This window comes from Uloborus diversus, chromosome 6 (genome assembly GCF_026930045.1).
Source record: "Uloborus diversus isolate 005 chromosome 6, Udiv.v.3.1, whole genome shotgun sequence".
Classification (NCBI taxonomy): domain Eukaryota; kingdom Metazoa; phylum Arthropoda; class Arachnida; order Araneae; family Uloboridae; genus Uloborus; species Uloborus diversus.
The window spans coordinates 42,553,265-42,576,644 of NC_072736.1; the positions used below are offsets into that span (position 1 = coordinate 42,553,265).

The following is a 23,380-nucleotide window of genomic DNA, read 5'->3' on the forward strand; positions in this document are numbered from 1 at the left end:
ATTTATGTGGACGAAAATAAAATTTGTTTCGTCTTTAAATTCCATCATCTTTCCCTTTAATAATGTACTGATTAGTTTGATAATCCTTAAAGTATTCTTGACATTGGTGCCAAAACTCAGATGGATTTGAGCCGAGAAACAAATGTTGCTTGGTACAGTACTTTCTGATCATTTGGTGAAGAACACCTGAAGCACCAATCCAGTCACATGGTTCAACTACGACAACAGAACACACGTTTTGTGTGAACCTTCCAGTACTTTACTTAAAAATATATCTCGGGACATAAAATCGTTGCTTTCAGGAGAAATGAAGGCTTTACTCTCTCTCTACATTTTATCTATTTTCAATTGACATATCACAGTAGGAAATTTCATTACAAAAAGCAGAGCTGGCTTTCTTATTGTCCTTTGGCAACAGGTTAAATATTTATTGCAATTCTCGCTCAACAATAGGTCAAAATAAATATGAATCATTTGGGAGATATAATCATCCAATGTTTAAATTAATTTATTAGTTAACAGAAACATTTCCGATTCGATCCATGGCGCTTCGAAACCATGCTTGCCACATAATTATGCACAAAAAACTTGATCAAAATCGGTCCAGTCGTTTAAAAGCCTTATGGTGTCACAAACATCCGCACAAAAAATATATATATATATATATATATATTCTCTATTCATTTTTCTTTTTAAAAAAATCAATTTACTTTATTAATGTTTTCTGTTTACTTCACAAACATATTTTTCTAGTAGATTTTGATAATGCTAGTTGTGAAGTTATCTTTTGGCATTTGCTTAGGATGTTCATGTTAGTAATCTTCCTCCTGTGTTAATACTGTAACCTTTTTTTTTAGTCATAAGGCATGACTTTGGCAATTTACTGAAATTGTACAAGCAGTTTGTATAGGATTTAAAAAGCAACTAAAACATAAGAAAGAAAAACATATTTTGAAAAGAAAATCCATCAGTTTTATATTTTCGTTTTCTTAATTGTTTTAGTTGCAATCAACAATTATTACTGTATTATAATGGTGATGAGCATCCTTCTTTGGGCATCAACATATTAATTAATAACTGAAACTTTATTGAAGTAAGTTGGTCCAGGAACTGAAAATTCGGTCAAGTTTTGATTTTGTTTTGTAAATTTTTGACTGTAATGAGATGCGGTTCTGTTGCAATCTACTGAATTAAGTAATACCAAGAGTCTTGTGAAGCGTTTTTCAGGTTTTCGAAAGAATTTGAATAATTTTAAGGAAAAGCTAAAATTGTGCCAACAAATTTATTTGGGCAAATGAAAGATTTTGTTGAAACCTAAAAGTTATGCAGAAAATCTGATATTAAGCAGATAGTTATTTATACATAGTAAATAATAATGGTTTCTGCATTTGACTTGTTTTATGGAGACCAGTGTTTTTGTTATTTTTAAAGTATTTAAACCTCATTTTAAATTTATTCTTTTGTAATTTGTTCATAAAAATTCATTTTTACCTGTTAATTTATTCTATCTTTGCAACCCATGTTACGTATATACTCATGTTTTAGTTATTTAATTTTTTTTATGTCCTGGAATTAGTATTGTACAGATTTTTCTGTGATTTGTAAATTAAGGTTTTATTTGCAGGTTCTAATTGTTTTAAAAAATAAAAAGACATGCTATTTCTAATTGAAATATCAAATTTATTGCATATATTTTGAATGCTGAATACAAATTTAATGGCTTCAAAACATATGATATTTTTAATTAGATACTTTACCAAAGTAATAATAATAATTCTCTATTAAGTATATCTCTTTGTTAACCGAAAATGAAAAAAATGAATTTTTCTGAAAAGCCTTACCTAAAAAAGAAAAAACCGTCTTACCTTGAGCATGTTGACCCTGATTAAGAGTGGTTTTTATGAAAAGGAAGTGGAAAGAAAAGGTGTTTCATAATTAGTCTATTGACAGGACTGTATGCAGTGTAGGATCTTAGGGTTCATCCCCCCCTCCCCTTCCAAAATGTTTGATTATACTTAAAAATTTCCAAAAAATATTGTTCCAAAACAGAAAGGTCTTTCATATGTATATTAATTGCATTAAATGCTTTCATAATAGATAAGCCGACAACTGGAACATTAGCGCAAAGCACTGCATGAAAGTTTTTAAACCCTCCCTGAAATTATTTTCTGGTTACGGCCCTGCCCATTGATATTTATTTTCAAAGCCTAATTTTAAATAAAAATGGACAGTAATGTTGAATTTCTTGCATGTATGGGATTTTTCTTAAGAAATTGATAATAAATGAAAAATCTACGTCAAACTCATTGAGTAAAAATACACTTATAATCAGTTAAAAATTGTTTCAGTGATTAAGTGAAATTATTTTTATACGATTCAATAGTAGCTAAGTAAAATACTAGTACGTAAGAGAAATGTTTCAGCTGCTTTTCAGGTAACTCTTACGCTTTTCAGACCTTCTTACAAATCTAGGAAGGTTCTTCTGCCTTTATATAGGAGTTTACTAAGACCTCATTTGTCAGTTTCGGTCTCCTTATCTAAAGAAAGATATTTCTGTATTGGAAAGGGTTCAAAAAAGGGTAACTAGATTAGTGAGGGGACTTACTGATTTAGATTATGATACCAGACTCTTAATGGGCTTAATATGTATAGGCTGGAGCAAAGTTGAGTCTAAGAGGACATGATTCAGTTGTTTAAATTTATCAAAATGAAAGATGTTAATAGATTAAATTTTTCACAGAAAGCAGAACGAGGGGTCATTGTTTTAAGCTATTCAAATCTCAGGCTAACCAGGAAGTGATGAAAAACTAATACTTTAGTAGGGTCTGGGCTCTTGGAACAGCTTACTGGAAGAGGCGGTAATGATCAAGGGAGGTGGATAACTTAAAGAGGGCCATTGATCTTTGTTGGACACTACTAAACTGTCTAGGATTAACCTAGCTGGGCCCAGAGCCTAATGCTGGTCGTCACATTTGTATTTGTAATCGCCATCAGATTGGTTGTGATAACTTGAACTACTGTAAACCCATAAAATGGAAAAAAAAAGTTATCTTTTCCTAGCTTTATATGCCACAATGTTGCTTCACCAAATTTTTTCTAAGCCATAACTTAATTTATAAAAAGCCTCATTTGAATAATATGAAAGCAAATTTAGTGAATATTTTTCAAGTTATGTTACTCTTGTAATGGTTAGTTGGACAAAAATGTTCTTTGTTAATTATTTTAATTTTGTGAAACTGGAATCAAAAACTTAATAATCACATGTTTCAGATTCTACAAGAACTTGAATATGGGCCTTCAGTGGATTGGTGGGCTCTAGGTGTACTTATGTATGAAATGATGGCCGGGCAACCGCCATTTGAAGCTGATAATGAAGATGATTTATTTGAAAGCATACTCCATGATGATGTTCTCTATCCTGTCTGGCTTAGTAAAGAAGCAGTTTCTATATTAAAAGGAGTAAGCCTCTCTCTCTCTTTTTTTGCTGACTATGGTGCAAGAAGTTACTCTGATATTTGGAAAGAACTTCTTCCTCGTGTCCTCTGGTTGAAATAAGTTTTTAAAAGTGCTAAATTGTGTGCTTATCCTGAAGGTTAATCAGTTTGACTTTTTGCCAGAAAACAGCTCAAATATCTAAATTTTTATTCCTTGTTATCCTTTATTCCTTGTGTGAGAATGTATAATCTAAAAAATTATTGATTTTTACATTTTCCCCATCTATATACTGAACTGCAAAGAATTTTCACGCACAGGTAAATTTTAAAATTATTGGGGTGCGTGGGGAGGATCTTTATTTTGAATTACATAAATGCCCAAATACCTAAACTTCATCTCCCTTCTTGTGGCAGATTTGAACCTAAAACTTAAATTCTTATTTCATTTTATCACTTTTACATATGCTGCACAGTAAATCCTCCTATGGTTAATCTGCTCCACACTCTAAAGCAAGAAGTGAATTTCCGCAAATAGGATTCTTTATTTATAAATTGAATGTTTTTCTAGTAGAGTCTAGAAAACTTATTTCTGAACTTAGAAATGTAACTTTTTACCATGAAAATAATACAGGAAAGAAAACTGCTTAACATAAAAAAACAAATTGGATCAAAGTGTGGTATTTTTCCAAAACAAATGACAGATAAAGGAGAAAGGTGAAGTTCTGAAGTTACTGATAAAAAAAGTAATACTAGCTGACCCATGCAAAGCATTCTCGCTTGACAGAAATAATTTAAAAGCCCTTTTTTTTTTAATAATATCAAAAATGTGACTTGTTTGGTAATTTTTCTCTGATGATTTACTTTTGAAGTTTGGTGAAGAATTAAAGAATTCATGGCGTACCCACAAAAACACGTTTGGGAAATAATATCGGATGTGCCAGCTGCACCAATCACCGATCCTGCACCAAACTGCTCCAAAAGACTTCCAAATGGACTTTTCTGCACCAGAATATTGCGAACCTGCGCCAAAAGTGCAATTTTGTAATTAATGTTGCAGTTCCTTTTGTATATTTGGTAGTTTTTGAAAAATATCACCAAGTTTATACATTTAGAGCTTGTTTTTACGATTTTTTGACTTGGTCCCAATTTTTTGTGCATTTCAAAATCCGATTGCATCCACTTTTGAAAAACTTAACTGTTTTAATTTTTTATGTGATTATGTTCCTTTGACTTAAAAAATTTTGTGTTGATCATTATTTTCAACCTTTCTCATCTTTTGTTTTCAGAATATGAGGGCTTGTAAGTTCGTCTTTTTGTCACGCCCACTCAAAAATATCAATCAAGTTGCATCCAAATAGTAAAAATTAATATTGTTCACCCAGTTTTTAATCTTGGGTTTCTTTCTGCTTTAGGACAGAAAATCGATCTTTAATTTTGGTTGGCGACTCTTGAGATAGCAAAAATGGGGAATTTTAATACTCTGGTAACGAATATGCAAACATTTCAAGTTTCTCAGATTCAGACACTTTCTCCATTCTTAGTCTGTCTCAAATTTTTTATTTATTTTTTTATTTTTTTTTTTCTTTTCTCACATTTTTCATATTTTTTTCACATGTATTTTAAAATTCCTTTTCTTATGACATCATTTCTCAAAATCTTTTTTTTTTCATCGTAATTTCATTATTAATTTTGTGTCTGATTAATGCTGTATGACAAATTCAAATATTTTTGTTATAATACAATAAAAAAACTGAGCATGTAAAAATTTTATTTGGGAATGTATTTTTTAGACAAATGTGCACGGCGGGGCATGTCAAATTTTTCTAGCCCTGAAATATATGTAGTTGCTCCAAATTGATGCAAAATTAAAATTTTTGCTGCTGCAAGCTGCTCCAAATTTGCGATTTTACTGCTCCACGTTGCTCTAAATTTGCAATTTTACTGCTCCAGGCTGTTCCAAACTTGCAATTTTACTGCTGCAGGCTGCTCCAAATTCGCCGTTTTACTGCGCCAAACTCACCATTTTCCTGCTCCCAAGATTACGACAAAAGCGAGTTTTGGTCAGCACATCCCTGATAATCTTTATATATTAATAGGCAAGCTGTTTTCTTTCGGTACCGATTCCTCCTCTGTTTGTGAACCGATTTCCTTCATTCTTTTTTTGTTCGGTAGCTATTGCGGAGCTTTAGTGTCATCAATAAAATTTTTTGAAATTGAACGCTAATTAACGGAGATATTAATAAAAAACGCATTTTCGTCCTAAATGGCTCTTTCTACACGAACGGATGGTCCAATTTTTTCGAATTTGATATGGTTGGAAAGGTCTTTAAAAAATACTCCTAACGAAGAAATTGTCAGGATGCCAAAGGTCCAATAACCTAAATCCACTAGAAAAAAGTTATGAACGTTTTTTATTTAGCGAAACTCAAAAATTTCAATTTTATCTCTTTTCCATTGTTGAAATTCATTGTTGGAAGCGTGAAACATTAAGTTTTAATTGATTTTTTAAACAGCTCTTTCCAGAGCATTTTTTAACATAGGGACTACGCGACACCAATGTCGCGTAGTGAAAAAATTCTGTCGCCTAGAAGATGCAAAATCAAACCACTGGGCGACATAGGAAAATCCAAGATTGGTTCACTCATTTTTGTAAACGTTTTTCAAATCTTTGTAAAACCTAAGGAAGCCTCTCGTCTTCTTTAAAACCGCTGACTAGTACATGCCGAAAGGAAGCTTTGTTTCCTTGTGGAAAGGCTTTGCCCGTAGACGGGCCACCCAGAGTCACTTCGCAATGGGCGTCAGATTAAATAATCGATTAGCACCCCGCCTCATTAGCGCTTCCCTTGATGATAGCCGATAAACTTTTCGCGCCTGTGTACAGGAACGCTGACTTAGGACAGCAAAAGTAGTTTGGTTTCAGGCCCTAGTTTGGTTTACTTATCTTTTTCTCAACATCCATGGCTTTCTCCGATCAGTCTGCTCCCTGAGGGAAGACAGGGAACCTCGGGAAAGTTTCATTCGTCAACAATGATGAATAGCCATTATAAACCTTTCTGGAAATCGTCCCACTCACATTTGTAGGAATGGTTTTGAGGGAAGCCTATATCAAGGCCCTAATTATTTGAAGCTATTTATCATGCATTAATAATTGTAGTTTTAATTGAAATAGTACTAATTAATATAATTAACAGCTAAAGCTTCTTGTTCAGTGTTCCCCCATTTTTAAAGTTCATTCCGTCTTGGACCCCCGCCCCCTTAACAAAATTCTAGCTACTTGCTTGCGGCCCTGATCATATGTTTTAGAAATATTAACAAAACTGCAGGGCCGAATTTACTCCATGCCACCCCAAGGCAGATTTGAAATATGCTGCCCTCCCCCCCCCTAAAAGAAGAAAAAGTTCTTTCACTTAAAAATGCGAAAAAAAGGGTTCTATAAATTTAAACTGTCAAGCTTATTAAGAAATGATGCGTTTCACATTCAGGGGCTCCCCGATGGGATGTCACAGTGATCTCCCCAAAAATTCCGGGTTCCTCAAATTTTGCTGACGATTCGGCAAATTTGTAGATAATATTGCAACATAGAAATCGGTGAAATTAAAGTTTTCCTAAACCCAAAAATTTTAGTTCGACGCGCCTCTGTTTATATTATTTAATTTGTACATCGTTCATGGCTCAAGTATTGCTCTTGGGCAGGTTATTAAACGATTCATATAAGACCAATTTCAATAATATTTTCAATATGTATATTTATTTACAAGTAACAATTAATAGAGCATGTTATTATTTTTTCATGGTAATATAGTTTCATAAAATATGTTTTCTTTCATTCTTTGAAGTTTTAAAACATTTCCTTATAATGACAACGCAAATTAAATACCGAAAAATGATATAGACATGAGTTAAACCTATAAGGGAAAATATAATGATAGAAAATGGGGACGTAAACAGAAAGCGAGATTTGTCTTAAAATGCTAAGCATGTTAATATGTTTCACATAAGACAGCATAATTATTTTCAGAATTAATTAACAAACTTCTTTGTTGTTTAATTATTTGTCATCGTTTGCTTAAAAAGTCTTTTTGATTTTAGAAGAAAAAAAAAAGAACAGGGGAAAAAACGATGACTTTCCGAATTAATTCTGTTTGTTTTTAAAAAAAAGTTACGTATTAGTGCTCTTGTGATCGCAACTGTGTTTTGATGTCAAAACTCTAGCTTAGATATTTAACATCGATATAGCTGAATCTTTGATGAGCACTCAACTTGAATGTATTGTGTGTTAACCATTTTATCAGTTATCTTTTTTTATAACAGCATCTTTACAATGTTTTTTTTTTCATCTACAAATCAAGGATTTGAATAATTTCCTCTGTTATTACGTTCACTCACTTAGTATTGCATTAGTAATTGTTACTGGATTACATTGCAAAGAGTCCAAAGTTTCCGCTTTTGAAAAAAATATAACAAGTTTAAAAATTTAAAAAAAAATAATAATAAGTTTTATTAGGTGTATGAAAGAAATCATTATTAAATTTCAAGAAAATTGGTCTCTGTGGAAAATAAAAGAATGCAAATATTTTACTTTCAAGAATTAAAAAATTAATTTTAAAAACATGTGATTAAAGCAAAATTTGCCGCCCCTGAAAATTTTGCCGCCGTAGGCAGCTGCAAACTCTGCCTATTGGGAAATTCGGTCCTGCAAAACTGGCTTTATGCTGTGAGTGCTATATAATTATTCTTCATTCCCTTTTTGATATGGGACCCTCCAAACCACTCCTCTTGTTAATATTGCCAAAGATCGTCTAAAAACTGCGTTTTAAAAAAGAACTTGTAAAAGTTTCCAGGGGAGAGTCCCCCCCCCCCTCATTTTCCCCAATATAGTTCAAGATCAGCCTAAATTTTGTTTTAGGCGCTTGAGTTTCAAAATGTTTCCGGGGGAGAACTCCTCGCTCTCTAACATCATTGAAAGTCTTCAAGATCTATGTTTTTGGAGCTCAATTTCGAAAAATTGATGACCTCTAAAATCTGCTCATGAATCATGGATTGCAGTGGTGCCTACCAAGGTGGGGAGGGTCATGGCGCAGATTGTGCCATTGAAGTTTTTAGGGGGTGTTTGTGCTTTGACGGGTATTTTTCTCATTTGGGGGGGCTCTTGCTTTTGTGGGGGTCTTTATGATATTTAAGGGGATGCACCCTTGTTCTTAGGGTGGGGGATGAGCACCCCTGTGGATTGCCTACATTTGCAATTTGTTAAAAATTTGGGAGTAGACCTCAGAACCTCTTCACCTCCTAACCTTACCAAAGATAGTCTAGAATGCGTTTTTAAGTTTATAAATTAGAAAAATTTCCTTGGGATGTATTTTTTCATCTCTCCTCCCCTTAACATCACCAAAAATCGTCTAAAACAGCCTTGTTAGAGCTACAATTTTACAATATCAAAACAATTTCCTGGGGGGCGCTCCAAATTTCTTTTGCCCTACCATTATAAAAGATAATTAGAATGCATATTTGAGACTGCAAATTAAAAAAAATTCTTGGTGCGGGCCCTTGAATCTCTCCTTAACGTAACATCACGAAAAGATTGTATTAAACTGCGTTTTTAGCACTACAATTGCAACAAAAAAAACCTCGAACTTCCCTCTTCTGAACATTATTCGACATAACGTTTGCGTTTTTAAGGTTTCAATTTCAAAAAACGGCCGGGGGGGGGGGGGGGGTCGCACCCGAAAGCTTAATATTACAAAAGACAGTTAAATGTATTTCAAAGATTCCAAATCAGAAAAACTATCTTGGATGGGCCCTCAAATCTCTCCTCCCTCTAACATCATCAAAAAGAGCGCCTAAAACTGCATTCTTAGTGTTGGGATAAGCCTATATTTTTGGTTCTTGGAGCAATTTCGTAAAAAGATAGAATGTATTTTAATTGTTTAAAACTCACCAGTAAATTTAAACTTGTCTGAGAAATTGATTCCCAGTTTAAAAAGATATAATTACCCGGCGTGCATAAAATCCTGAGCGTGAGAAATCCCCAAGTGATTAAACACCCAACAAGTCAATCATGTGTTTCGCCCATCGGCGGAAGTGACGCCAGGCCTCAGGAGTTGAGGATCTTTCTGCTGGTAGCAGTCAAGAAAGTAAATTTAAGAAATAGCAACAGTTAAAGGATTAACTGTGAGTTGCTTTCAGATGCAACAAATGTAAATTTTGACGACGTCATGTCATTGCGTCGGGGTAACAGAGAAGGTTTAAATAGAAAGTCAATCAATCAATCGATCTCTTATGATTTGCTTCCGTTCTGCAGACGGTGTGTTTTGATTTGAGCATGTGTGCTCGAATAGATTGATTTATCCACGCAGAGGACGTGAAGGTTTTCAGATATGTTGTAACAAGATTCAATAGCCTGCTAACAGTGCAGGATGTTCTAAAACAGTGCCCTACAAGTAACGAAGGAGTTTTTTTAAGGAATATAAATTTGAAGAGTTTATGTTTTTTAAGTATTAGGTATAACAGGGCCGGAAGGTTCGTCTGGCATATATTAGATTTCGGAGCCGGTCGGACTGGATTGAATACGCTATATGGTGAGGCTGCCTCTGTTAATGGAGGTTCCTGTTTTGCTTGAAGCTAGGCAAATAATTTCCTGTGCTGCTATTTCTGTGGCATGGGTGTGCCTGGGATTGATTGACCATGGATTCTGGTCTGCTGTCCAGGAGTGGACATTTTCAACTCGTCTGAACATCCGACAGATGGATGTTGCCTTCGTTGTTATGTGTGCCAAGTTTAAAGTATGGACTTCCAGTGGTATGATAATTTAAAATAGTTTTCTGGACAGCTACCATCGTTGTGGCATGGCGTAGGGTAAATTTTTAAAAATATTAGGAACGTTTTAGAACTGTTGAGGATTTTTTTAGTAATTGAATCTTGTGATATTTCTCTGTGATATTTGTTTGTTGGGGGGATATTATTTTAAGTGAATTGTTAATAGGGGATTTACTTTTTATAAATGTTTGATTGTTTTTGCCTATTTACATTTTACACATGTTTTTGAACAAAATGTTATTTAAATTGAAATTCAGTTTCCATTGCTTCATTTCTCCCGAACTTACCATTCCACATTCGTTGGTCTACCTTTAAAGGCCAACACTTAGAGCTACAATTTCGAAAAACAGACAAGTGAGCGCCATCAAACCTCTTCTCCCCAAACATTACAAAAGATCGTCTAAAATGCGTTTTTAAGACTACGAATTCGAAAAATTTACGGGGGAGAAACCCCTGGGCCCCCTTTACTTCGGAGTTAATATTATGCTTACGTTAGGTTCATATCGGCTTCTTCTTAAATCAGAAGTGCCAAGGAGTCACCTCAGAACAAAATGTACTTACAGAAATACTACTTTGAGGCGACGCCGACGATATATGCTCACGTTTGTTGAAAAAAGAGGAAAATTATTGGGAATGTTACAGCCTTTATGATAAAACTTGTGTTGCCTAGTAAAAATTCCTTAAAAAATGCTCTGGCTCCTTCTACATGAAAAATGCATTTTAGCGCTTCGAGCTTGGTATGGTTGGAAAGCTCGTGCAAAATACTATAAAACACGGTTTACCGTTCGAAAATGCCAATCCGCTAAAATGGCTAGAAAACATGCTAGAAGCAATTAAAAGTTAGTGAAAATTCATTTTTATTTGCTTTTTCACGCGACATAGTTAGCGTGAAGAAATTGCTGGATAATATTGTGTTGTTGCCAATTTTCGCTTGAGCATAAAGAAATGAAATACTTGCATTTGTTTTTATTATTGAGGCTTTTTAAGTAACTATGGGCATTTAAAATAATTTCATTTTGATCATGTTTTCACGATTTTAATATTTAGATAAATCATTTTACGGAGTGAGGGACGGCTTTCAGTTCCAGCTCCCAATAATACCTGCATTTGTTATCACCACAAAACTTTTGATAAAATTGGCGTATTATTACGACGTCCAGTGTTTTCACATAGACAATGGGGTTGTTTCCTTCAGTCAAAAGTAGTACTTTTTGTCACTAAAATTGGTAGAATAAGCAAAAAAATAATAATAATAATAATAATAATAATAATAACAAGGACCCAGAAAATACTTTCATTTTCCCAACAGTTATTTTTTAATTGTTTTTTTAAAATGTCAGATTTTTCAAACAAGGCGTGGTCTTGATGATGTCACAAATGATGCTCTTTGGCGCATCTTTCTACCACATTTCCACGTTATGATAATCAAGAAGCGAATTAAAATTGCACTCTACGCTTGCTATCAACCATATCGTTGCCAATACACGTGAGTAAAGTGCAAATTAAATATTTTGCTCTGTGAATGGCAACACTGAATGGCATTTCATCATTTGTGATGTCATCGGCATAAGCGTAAATAATGAAAGTGCACCGATTTAAGTAATTTTTTTAAAATATTAAATTTAAACAAATTATTTTAAAAATGGTTAGATCCTATGTTTTTGAGCATGCCCTTTCAGAAAAAAAAATACTTTTAAAATTTTGGAAACGACTCCATTGTGAAATTGGCGAACTTTATCCATTTTGGCACCAATACCAGGGTGAGAAATATTTTTCTTTTGCATTCTTAAAAAAGGAGTACAGAAATGTCTATTTGCAAGGAACTGACTACGAATCAAGTCTCTCTTTAAGGTGGGGTTCATTAAATTGTAACCATTCGTGACAAGGCGGAGGAAATAAATGACAAGAGGAACATACAATGGAGAGAATGAGACATCAAGCTTTTTTTTTATATAAAAACGTCTATGAAAATCAGTATGACATGTGGCAAAGGGAAGAGGGTTTATGGTGAAGTGTGAAACTTTGCGACAAAGGGTAGAGGCATCAAAAATTTTGAAAAGTGCATTCATCAGTTTTCTCCTAAACCTCTAAACAAATCACAAACACGATATTTTAAAGAAATACACTATGATTGCGACGTCCAGTATTTTTGAATAGACAATTTTTAATGTAGCAAGTAGGATTTGTTCATTTGACTGTTTGGAATTTAATAATTCTAACAGCAGAGGTCAAGGCAACTTACTCAATAATAATCTTATTACAAGAAGCATTGTTCATGCAGAAGTTTTACGTATAATCTGAGTTTTGCAGGATCATTTCATTCGGGAAGATTTCGATAACTGTTAAATTGGCGGGCGCTCTTCATCTATTGGCGTTAAGTTTTTGGTACTGATTGCGGCTCGAGAAATGTTTTTACTTTGCATACGAAAACAAAGAGTAGGGAAATGTCTATTTGCATAGGGCAAAATAGGGGCTGTCCATGGATGAAGTCCCGCTTTAAAGTGGGGTTCACGAAATAGTAACAGTTTGTGACAAAGGAGAGGAAAAACATGACAAGAGGGGCATACAATGGGGAGAATGTGACAACAAGCTTTCTTTTAAAAGGAATGTTTATGGAAAATAGCGTGACATGTGACTAAAATGAAGTAGAAGGGTAAGGTGAGTATGGTGAAGTGCAAAATTTGTGACAAAAGGGGGAGAGGGTCGAAAGTTGAAAGCTGTGACATGCACCACCCTTAACCATAATCAAATCTCAAAGACGACCTTTTTTTCCAATTGTACTTTTTTTGCAACGTCCAGTGTTTTCGAATGAACAGTTATATGTTGCCACGAGTAGAGTTCGTTCATTTCATACTTGGAAATTTATATTTCTAATGACGATGTCAAAGCAAATTACTCAATAATAGTAGAAGTTTTGTAAGTAATATTGTTCACGCAGAAGTTTTACGTATAAACTGAGTTTTGATGCTTCATTCCATTCTAAAATTGGATGATTGATGATTTTTATCCATTGGCGTGAAATTTTTTGTTTCCAATGCCAGTGCGAAAAAGCTTTTTCCTTTTCATATGTAAACAAAGAGTAGGGAAATGTCTATTTGCATAGGGTAAGCACAAAACAACATGGTATCCAAAATAAAATTATTCAAGCCAGGAATTTGACGACCACACCAATTTCTTAATGGGGTTATTTTCTTCAGTTAAAAGTGCTACTTTTAGTCAATGAAATTGATAGAATAAGCAAAAGAAATAACGTGGAGTCAGAAAAAACTTTTATTTTCCCGACAGTCAGTTTTTATTATTTTTTAATGTTTGATTTTTGGAAATAAAGCGTGGTCTTTATGACGTTACAAGTGACGTACTTTGGCACGCTACTCCATAGTCAAGCAAAAGTTTTACGTTTTGCTGCAGGGGCGCCGACTTGCAAAAATTATTGGGGGGGCTGGACATCACCGGGGGTTTAGGGTGTTATGTAATCCCTCGGAGGTCCCCCACCCCAAATAAAGGTCAGATTTTTGAACCTTGAAAATGCCATATTTTCTAGTGTGTATAATTCTAACAAATAAACAGTATGTGACACGGCGTTTTCGAAGTAAAAGAATCTAAAAATTGGTTTACAAATTTTCTGGTTCAACTTTTAAATCATATCACTTGTCTTAGTAAGAGATTTTTTTGTTCTATTTTATGGGGAGCCGTGCAGTGCCGTAGCAAAGCATTGATATTATAAGGTAGGAAGGACACTTGACTTGAATGGAAAGGCACTCCCAGAGACGCCGACTTTTTTAAAAAAAATGGGGGGGGGGGGACCTGGGGAATTTTCTAAATTTGAGATGAAAAATAGTGAGTTTTAAAATTTTTTTTAAGTATTGTAAAGTCATGTAATCAACATTAGAACCCCAAAAACTCGACAAGCCTGACACATATTTTTTGGCTTTGAAAAAAGGAAAAAATAAATACAAACACATACAGTATTTTCGTAAAAAGGTAATTTAATTTACTCATGTTTTTTTTAAGACCATTTGTTTTTTCATTAGTTATACCGGCTAACATATTCAAGTGTAAACGCAGTCTCTCAATGTCTAGGTTATTTTTGAAAATTCGATTTTTTAAAATTTGTTTCACCTCTGTTAAATAAAAGCAAAGCACTTTTGTTCAACTGCAATGATCTGTGTGAGTCCAGTTGATGCAAACAGCCCAATAATGCAAGATTGCACCATTTCACAAACCTCAATGTAAATTGCCTTTGGGATTTTGAAAGCGTGCGGTGAACTGGCTTCGTTGTTTTCATACTTTGGTATACGTCGATTCCGAGGATGCGAAGGATCATCATTTTGCAACGATTTTTCTTTTAAACACAATTCCCAAAAGTATTCAGAACTATCACGCATCCCATTTAACATACAAATCAAACCCTCATATATTTTTTCCAGATCAGCAACACTTAGATGAGCTCGCCGCAGCGCTGCCCACCGGCAACAGATTTGACCCGTTAGTTCGAGCACTGTGACAAATTCTAAGTGTGCTTGCAGCACTGTAACACCATCATTATTCACACTACTCGTTTTCAGTTAACCTGCTTACTACCGTAGTAATTATTTGTTTTAACTCATTACTGAATGTATTTTACAAGGTAAACTATCTTCAAGCAAGAAAAATAAAGGATAAATTTATGAGTTTAGAAAGCAAAATATAACTAATACTTTTCTTGATTTATTGAGGGGGCTCTGCCCCCTCAAAAATATTTTTGAGGGGGCTCGGGCCCCCTCAGGCCCCATGGAGTCGGCGCCACTGTTTTGCTGTCAACAACGTTTCCAAGTTATGATAATTTGCGCTGTGCGCCAATGACATCAGTGAATGGCATTTCATCGCTTTTGATGCCATGTGCAGAAGCGTAAAAAATGAATTTCAATCTGTGCATCAATTAAAATAATAGTTAAAAAAATATTAAATTATTTCAAATTATTTAAAAAATGGTTAAAACCTTTGTTTTTAAGCATGCTCTTTCAGAAAAAAAAAATACTTTTAAAATTTCGGAAACGACCCCATTTCTAAAATATCCCTTTTAATCCATATATTTTGAGATTAACAGACAAAAAGCAAAATTGAAATAAATTATTACTGTTTTTTATTTTGTGTACATATAAAAATTGTATGCTTCCAGATATGCAGTAAACATGAGTAAGAGTAGAAATAAAAATGTTAGAATTAGTTAAATTCATACATGTTTTCTCAAATATTCATTTATGAATATGGTCGAATTTCGACCACTGGGTGAACACTAGTATATATGATACTGCCATTTACCAAGTTACATTTTTTTTTCTTAATTTCAATGCCACAACCCAACTGGTTTAGAATCTTGTCCCCAATGAGTTAAGCTTATAATTTCGTGAAAATTTGGTTAGAATTCAGCTGAAGAAAATTAGTCATTTGGAGGGATTGCTCGTATGCCCTTTGCATTATTAGCAGCACTGTGATTTACCATGTTAAAATTAATGTCTTATTTCCTAATTTTAACAACTAAAGAACTTTAACTCCTAATCGGGATTTTACAGTAATAAATTACTCTAATCCTTAAATTTTGAGCCTCATTCTTTGTGCTAAAATTTGTACTAGGACATATGTGCAAGTTTTTATGCTACAAAAAATTTATTTGCCTTTCATGTTATTTTTGCCTTTTTGATAATTTTTTTAAGTGTTACTAACTCTTAGTTTCTCTATTCTTTTCAGTTTATGACTAAGAATCCTGCTAAACGTCTAGGTTGTGTTACTTCTCAAGGATGTGAAGACGCCATCCTGCATCATGCATTTTTTAAAGATGTTGACTGGGAAGCCCTTGAAGCTCGAAAAGTTAAACCTCCTTTCAGACCAAAAATCGTAAGTTATGTTAATTATAGAACCTCTTTGCCAACAGTTTTGTGCTCATTGCAATTTTTTGTGTGGAAAAATTTCTAAAAATTCTCCACACCCCTTAGAAGTTCAGCCTGAAACTCGGTGAAACTACTATATAAACTGCAGATTTTTAAAAAGAACACACAATGAGCTAGTCTGCCTATGGTATATAAATATATATGCACACACATACGTACATACATATACAATTACCAGTACTAATACATTGCAAATTTTGGGAATTATTTTTATTCTTGTGTCTGGAATTGATACTTATACAGGGTGAATCTAAACTCTTTGGCAAAACTGTAAGGGATGTTGAGTGGATAATAAGGTGCAAGAATCATGTGGAACATATGGTCACAAACGCAGTGCTGAATGCGTTACATGCACACAAAGTCAGAAACTGATGTATGCAAAACAGGTCACAAGTTTATTATACAAAGACGATTTTAGGCAACATTTTAATTTTTAAAGAAAGGTTTAGAGTCGTTGTTGAAAGTTACGGCCTTTAGTAGCTCTAATACACGCGTCGCAACTCGCAACAAAGGTGCTGTGATTGATGAAACTTCGTCAAAAGTGTTTGTTATTGCGACAATGAGGTCTTTGTTATTGTTACCCATGTAGTACAGCTGCAGGCCGCAAATTTCAAAAACCGCTTTAAACCTTTCTTAAAAACTAAAATTTTGTGCAAAATCGTCCTTGTGTAATAAATGTGACCTGTTTTGCATCCATCAGTTTCAGGCTTTGTGTACATGTAAGGTGTATGCATTTCGTTTGTGATTATGTTTCGATATGATTCTTGTTTCTTCTGCTCCCCTCTAATACCCCTTAAAGTTTTGTCCAAGAGTTTAGATTCACCCTATATATAATTTTGGCATTATAATAAAGAATTTATTTTAAAGGCAGAAAAAAAATTTCTAAATATTTTTACTGGTAATATTCAATTTAATAACAATTACACATGTTCAAAAATATCCGGCCACGCTGGTCAATTATGAAATAAGGAGGTTGTATTAAATTTATAGTGTACAATAATATTATATGTAGTTAGTATTTGGTAGTCATACCTTTAGCAACAACAGCAGCTCAGCAACAAGGCATTAATTCAGTAATTGGTTTAATGTCGTCAAGAGTAAATTCATTCCTCTCGCAATTTTTGAAAACAAAATCAGTGGAATTTGAGTACTTATGACACCTGCACACAGTTATCAAGTTTATACCTAAGGTTCAATGTTTAGATGTGTGATTAAAAGTTATTAAATAAATGAGCTTAACTTTTATTTCATAGCTCTGTTTAGTCCCTATTTCGTTTCTGAAACGATTCTAGCATGTGGATCATGTTTTCAGATGAATGCAATATTTTTTTCAGAACGGAACATTTGCTTATATTTTAAACTAGTGGTACCGCACGGCTTTGCCCGTAATAGAAAATTAAAAGGTCTTTTGGTTCGCCTGTATATTTGCAAATAATGTATGGTGAATTTTCTCGCCAATTGGCTTGTACCCATGTTACGGTTCCACGTTTTGATAATTTCGTAATTTACTTGTCCATCTTATGATATTTTTGTTCTTAAAATTGGATTGGAAAAATAACCACATCGAATTTTCAAAAAATCGCTCGAGGTGCACACCCCCATGGTACAAACTAACTTTGTGCCAAATTTCATGAAAATCGGCCGAACGGTCTAGGCGCTATGCGCGTCACAGAGTTCCTGACAGACAGAGGGACATTCAGCTTTATTATTGGATCATTCCATACAGATTCAATGGATGAGTACGCTTGACCATTTTTAATTTTTTTGAAACTTATATCCCAAAAAGATGCATATGAATTGATGTTTAAAACCACTTTTATTTTTTCTCAACCTTAACCCTTGATTTTTTAGAGGTCATCAAAAGTGATTTTCGCATTCAAATATGGGACTTTTAGACCTTTGCATTTTGGCCAAAATCTGTTTGAATTACATTTATGGCAGTTAATTTTACGCTTTGATGTTAAAGTGCATAAGATGATAGTCTTACATGCTGAGTTACGTGGCTGTAACTCAATAATTAAAATAATGGCAACAGGTTAAAGTTCAAGGTCAAATGTAAAATTTTTACTCATTTCAAAGGGTCATAACTCGCTTAGGGGATAAAAACACAAAGTGAAATACGGCAAAAACTAATCACTGGAACCATGCTAATAAGAATATGTAACTGTTGCTGTGTGTTTCCTTACCCTTTATTGGTTACAGCCAGGGTTGGCAAAAACCCGGGTTTTTTTTAAAAAGCCCATGGACCCAGGGTTTTTTGGGTTTTTTAAAATAAAACCCAAAAAACCCCAACTAAAGCTGGATTTTTTAAAAAGAAATGTGGGTTTTTTTTGTCTTTTTTTAGGGGAAAGGTGGGGTACTCGTAGTATATTGTAGCATAAGTATATGGACAAAGCACAAAAATTGTCTTGATAAAAAAAGCTGGAAAATTCAGCGTTTTCTGAAGAAAAGTATAAAAGACGACAAAACCCAAGAATGGTGAAGTTTCAGATTTTTTTAGTTTCCATGATTACCAACAGTTAAGGCAAAGTTACTTCTTGAGTGATAAAATCTATTGTTCGTTTGTTCGTTTTTAATTTCTACATTTTTTTTTTTTTTTTTTTTTTTGTATTTTACTTTATTGTATTTCATTTTGTTAAGCAAAACTACTGTAGAACCTCAAGTAGTTTAAATCCCTTTTTACTGAATTCCAGCTTAATCAAGACGTTTCTTTGAATTTTATGTTACATGTTTTTCTATTTCTGTGTACAGAGTAAGAAATATTAAACTTTTTCGTAAGATCATGAAAATACTGTACTACATCCTATTCTGTTTTCTGTCCAACCATTTGTAAAACCTGTTAATTTCTAAAAAATATACCTTGTTTATTCGAGTTTTGTGACGTGTTGGTTTGCAGAAAATAATTCACATGAGAGCCTTTTAGCTAAAGTAGTATCCTTTGTACAATCTGCAAATATTGAGAAAATCTGACGTGACAGGACTTAATCAAGATAATTTGAGTTCATTTTTGACCAGTTGAAGGAAAAAAGTTAAATATATTTATTTAAAATCTTTGAAGTATTTTTTAATGCCCTTAAGAGTTAAGAAATACTATTAAAGTTCAAAATTCATTTTTTATATTCATTGTCTATGGTGAAGAAGAAATAAAAAAGAAGTTTAAATTGTAAATGTATTTAAATTAATTATTTTTTTAAAAAACTTCTCAGAAAATTTAAAAAAACCCAAGAGTATGCTAAATAATGGGTTTTTTAAATGGGTTTTTTCAAAAAAAACCCATTGGGTCCAACCCAATTGGGTCCAATCCGGCCAACCCTGGTTACAGCCCCTCAAAGATCAGAAAAATGACAAAAAATGACGTATTTAGACCCTTGTAAACCAAAAGGGGATGGAATAAAAAATGAAATTTCTTGGCTAGTTGAATATTCCATTCAAGTACTATACATGTTATATATATTGTTTTGTGTATTTGGTTTGTCAAAAAGATACAGGTCTTTGAAATTGAGCAATTTTGCTAGTTAATTTACGCACTAAAACAGAAATAAAAAGTTTGAAAACTTCATTGCACTTTCTTAAATGGCCTATATAGTATATTATACTGAAAAAACATATTTTAAGTATAAAAAAAACTATTTTAATTTGATAACTTAGAAATATTTGGATATGAATGAGTAGTTTATACTTGATTGACAGCTTAAGTAGTTAATTTATAGACTATCTACACACACAAATTTTCAATACACACAAACATATGCTCTGTACGTTAACATATCTAAATTGCCTTAAAAATATGCAAAAACATTATATATACAAAATTTAAATTATAAAAAGTGCGTTTTTTATTTCTTGTTTGAGTGTAGTTTGAAAAAATGAACTCACCTGGTAGTCACCTAGTAAGTTGTAATGGTGACTCAAGTATATGGTGTTTTAGAATGCTTTACCAAGGCACATTCATAATTTGATACTTTGAAAATGTACTAGGAGCAAGACAATGACAGGGATTCTAAATTTAGTGATCAACACAAGCTATGTAATAACTTTTTTGACAATAATGGGCATTTTCTTTTGATAGTCTGTTTAGTAACACACTATTCTTCATACCTATTGCTAGGGGACAATAATTTTACAGTGATAATATTTAAATACGGTGGCACAAAGCAGTGATTAAATGTTGTATTGGGAATTTTATTTGCAGAGTCAAACATTTCTTGCAGCATTTTTTCAGCTAGTTTAATATACTGAATGCTCACAAGGATACATGCAATGTTTTGTAGCAAAAATGCAGAAGGTATACATTTCTGTAGGAATTAAAATGTAACTTCTAGTAGTTCTTTGCAAGCTAGTCTTAGTAGTATCAATTCTTTTAACGGTTCTTCTGATTCTGTTACAATGTCCATTACCGTGTGATATTGCATAGAAATGCCATTCAGCTCTCAAGTTGACATCCATTTTGTGATTACATAAATTAAGAAAGTTCTTTCTATTTTTGTTATGTATTTGAGTAAAGTATTTCAGTACACCACATGCTGTGTCACCACCAGAACTATAGTACTGCTGTGTGAGTTCATTTTCTTAAAACTACACTGAAGCAAGAAATGAAAAATGTACCTTTTTTTTCCTTTCAACTATGTAGATAATGCTTTTGCACGTGTTTAGGCAAATTGCGTAAGTTAATGTACAGAGCGTATGTTTGTATGTATTGAAAATTTGGGTGTGTAGATAGTCTATAAATTAACTACTTAAGCTGTCAATCAAGTATAAACTATTCATTCATATCCAAATATTTCTAAGTTATCAAATTAAAATAGTTTTTTTTATACTTAAAATATGTTTTTTCAGTATAATATATTATATAGGCCATTTAAGAAAGTGCAATGAAGTTTTCAAACTTTTTATTTCTGTTTTAGTGCGTAAATTAACTAGCAAAATTGCTAAATTTCAAAGACCTGTATCTTTTTTAAAAACCAAATACACAAAACAATATGTATAACATGTATAGTACTTGAATGGAATATTCAATTGGCCAAGAAATTTTATTTTTAATTGCATCCCCCTTTGGTTTACAGGGATCTAAAAATATCATTTTTCTCAATTTTCTGATCTTTGAGGGACTGTAATTTATAAAGGGTAAACAAACACACAATTGCAGCTACATTTTCTCATTAGTGTGACTCCAGTGAATAGTTTTTGCCATATTTCACTTTGTGCTTTTATCCCCTAAGCGAGTTATGACCCTTTGAAATGAGTAAAAATTTTACATTTGACCTTGAACTTTGGCCTGCTGCCATTATTTTAATTATTAAGTTATAGCTACATAACACAGTGTGTGAGACTATTATCTAATGTACTTTAACATCAAAATGCAAAATGTTCTGCCATGAATGTTATTCAATTAGATTTGGGCCAAAATGCAAAGGTCTAAAAGTCCCATTTTTGACTACGAAAATGACTTTTGATGACCTCTAAAAAAGCAAGGGTTAAGGTTAGAGAAAAAATAAAAGTGGTTTTAAACATCATTCATATGCATCTTTTTGGGATATGAGTTTCAAAAAAATTAAAAATGGTCTAGCGCACTCATCCGTTGAATTTGTATGGAATGACCCTATTAGTAAAGAAAGATATGCACCATATACACTTAGTAACAATACAAGAAATAATTTCACTTAAGAACTTCACTGCAGTTTTTAATGCTTTAGTATAGTCTTAATCTTCCAGTGAGTTTTTGCAGGCAGGATTCACTTTTTGAAAAATAATTGTTGTAAAGTGAACAATCCAGAAAGAAGTGTTTATTGCGGGTTGACTTCCCAGCTATCCCCGCACCTAACAATTTAGTTGGTTTATCAAGTTTAAATGTCATGCAAGCTGTGACAAGTGGGTCACTGATACCTCTACAATTTTGGCATGGTACTGAAAGGAGAGAGGATCTCCATTACCCTGCACCCAAAATAACTGCGAATGACCATTCTCAGGATTTTTGGATCCATTAATTTTATGAGTATGTCTTCCTCGTGTACTTCTTGGGTATTTGGTGACTTCCGGCTCCGAAACCAAAACCCCCCAATGATGGTCTAGTGTCCAGTGGAATTTTAGTGCATCTTGTAAAACTCCTTCTGATTGACAATTTTCAGATTTAATACTTCTCTTTAATTGATAAACGTGAATTCCTTTGCAGTAATGCAAGAAGACTTCAAATATTTACTTTACAGGCAGTAGAAACTTTCAAATATGCATGCAAGCACTGAGTAATTCATGATACGTTATTTGTATTTGATTTGAGTGTTATGTTTTTATTAAAAATTTTTTAACAAGAAATAGAACAGTTCGAAGAATGTACAATATTAAAGCTGTCAGTATACTCTTAGGAAGCAAAATATTTAGATAACTTTTATGTGTATGATGAACCTGTTATGTTTATGTCTCACTTCTAATGTGTATTAACTTCTCTTTTTGAGAAGTCAACACTATTGCAAATTTTCAACCCTTTTGAAATGTATTTAAACAATTTTCTTGTGATTTGTATTTTAGAAAACTAAGAGGGATGTTAATAATTTTGATCAAGACTTTACCAAGGAGGAGCCAGTATTAACACCAGTCTCTTCGGAAGTATTACGAAACATCAATCAAGAAGAGTTTCGAGGGTTTTCCTTTGTCAATGAAGATTATAATCCTGCCAAATTTGTATGTGACGGCCCTGCTACATAGTGTCTGATAATAATTGTGTATAGTTGTCCTTATCCCTTAATTGTTGTGTGAAATGTCTAGTCATTAGTTTTGTATCTGTACCACTTTCATGTACAGTTCAGGTTGGCCTCTGCACAACTGTATTAATTCATAGGAAAACTGATATAGGTTCTTCTTCACATTGTTGCCCAGTGTTCATCATTATTTATTTTCAAAGCACTGTGCTGCATGTTTTAGCTATTTATCAATTTATAAGGTTGTGTATTCATTTTCTAATTTATGTTACAGAGCATTTGAAAAATGAAGTATCAAATGGCAATTTCTACCTAATTGTTTTGTCAGAACATGCGAAATGGTTTCTGTGTTGCTTATAACCAGACCCTTTGTTCATAGTTATGCAATAAGTGTTACATAAAGAACCTAGAATGGAAGTTGCTTTTTGGACTTCTTAGTAATGCCATGCCTCTTTTTTCATACCAGAGGTTATATACCTCCTATTATGCAAGTATGCAATATATTTACTATGAA

At 33.2% G+C, this 23,380-nt stretch overlaps 1 protein-coding gene across 1 annotated transcript in view; it reads left to right on the plus strand.

The window, feature by feature from the left end:
- The window catches only part of LOC129223741 (calcium-independent protein kinase C-like), a 60,486-nt gene extending 37,613 nt beyond the window's left edge, over window positions 1–22,873 (plus strand). Inside the window, exons 13-15 of the mRNA XM_054858099.1 lie at window positions 3,271–3,459; window positions 15,975–16,121; window positions 22,697–22,873. Of these exons, the coding sequence (XP_054714074.1) occupies window positions 3,271–3,459; window positions 15,975–16,121; window positions 22,697–22,873 (513 nt within the window). The remainder of the gene's footprint in view (window positions 1–3,270; window positions 3,460–15,974; window positions 16,122–22,696) is intronic.
- The last annotated feature ends 507 nt before the right edge of the window (window positions 22,874–23,380 follow it).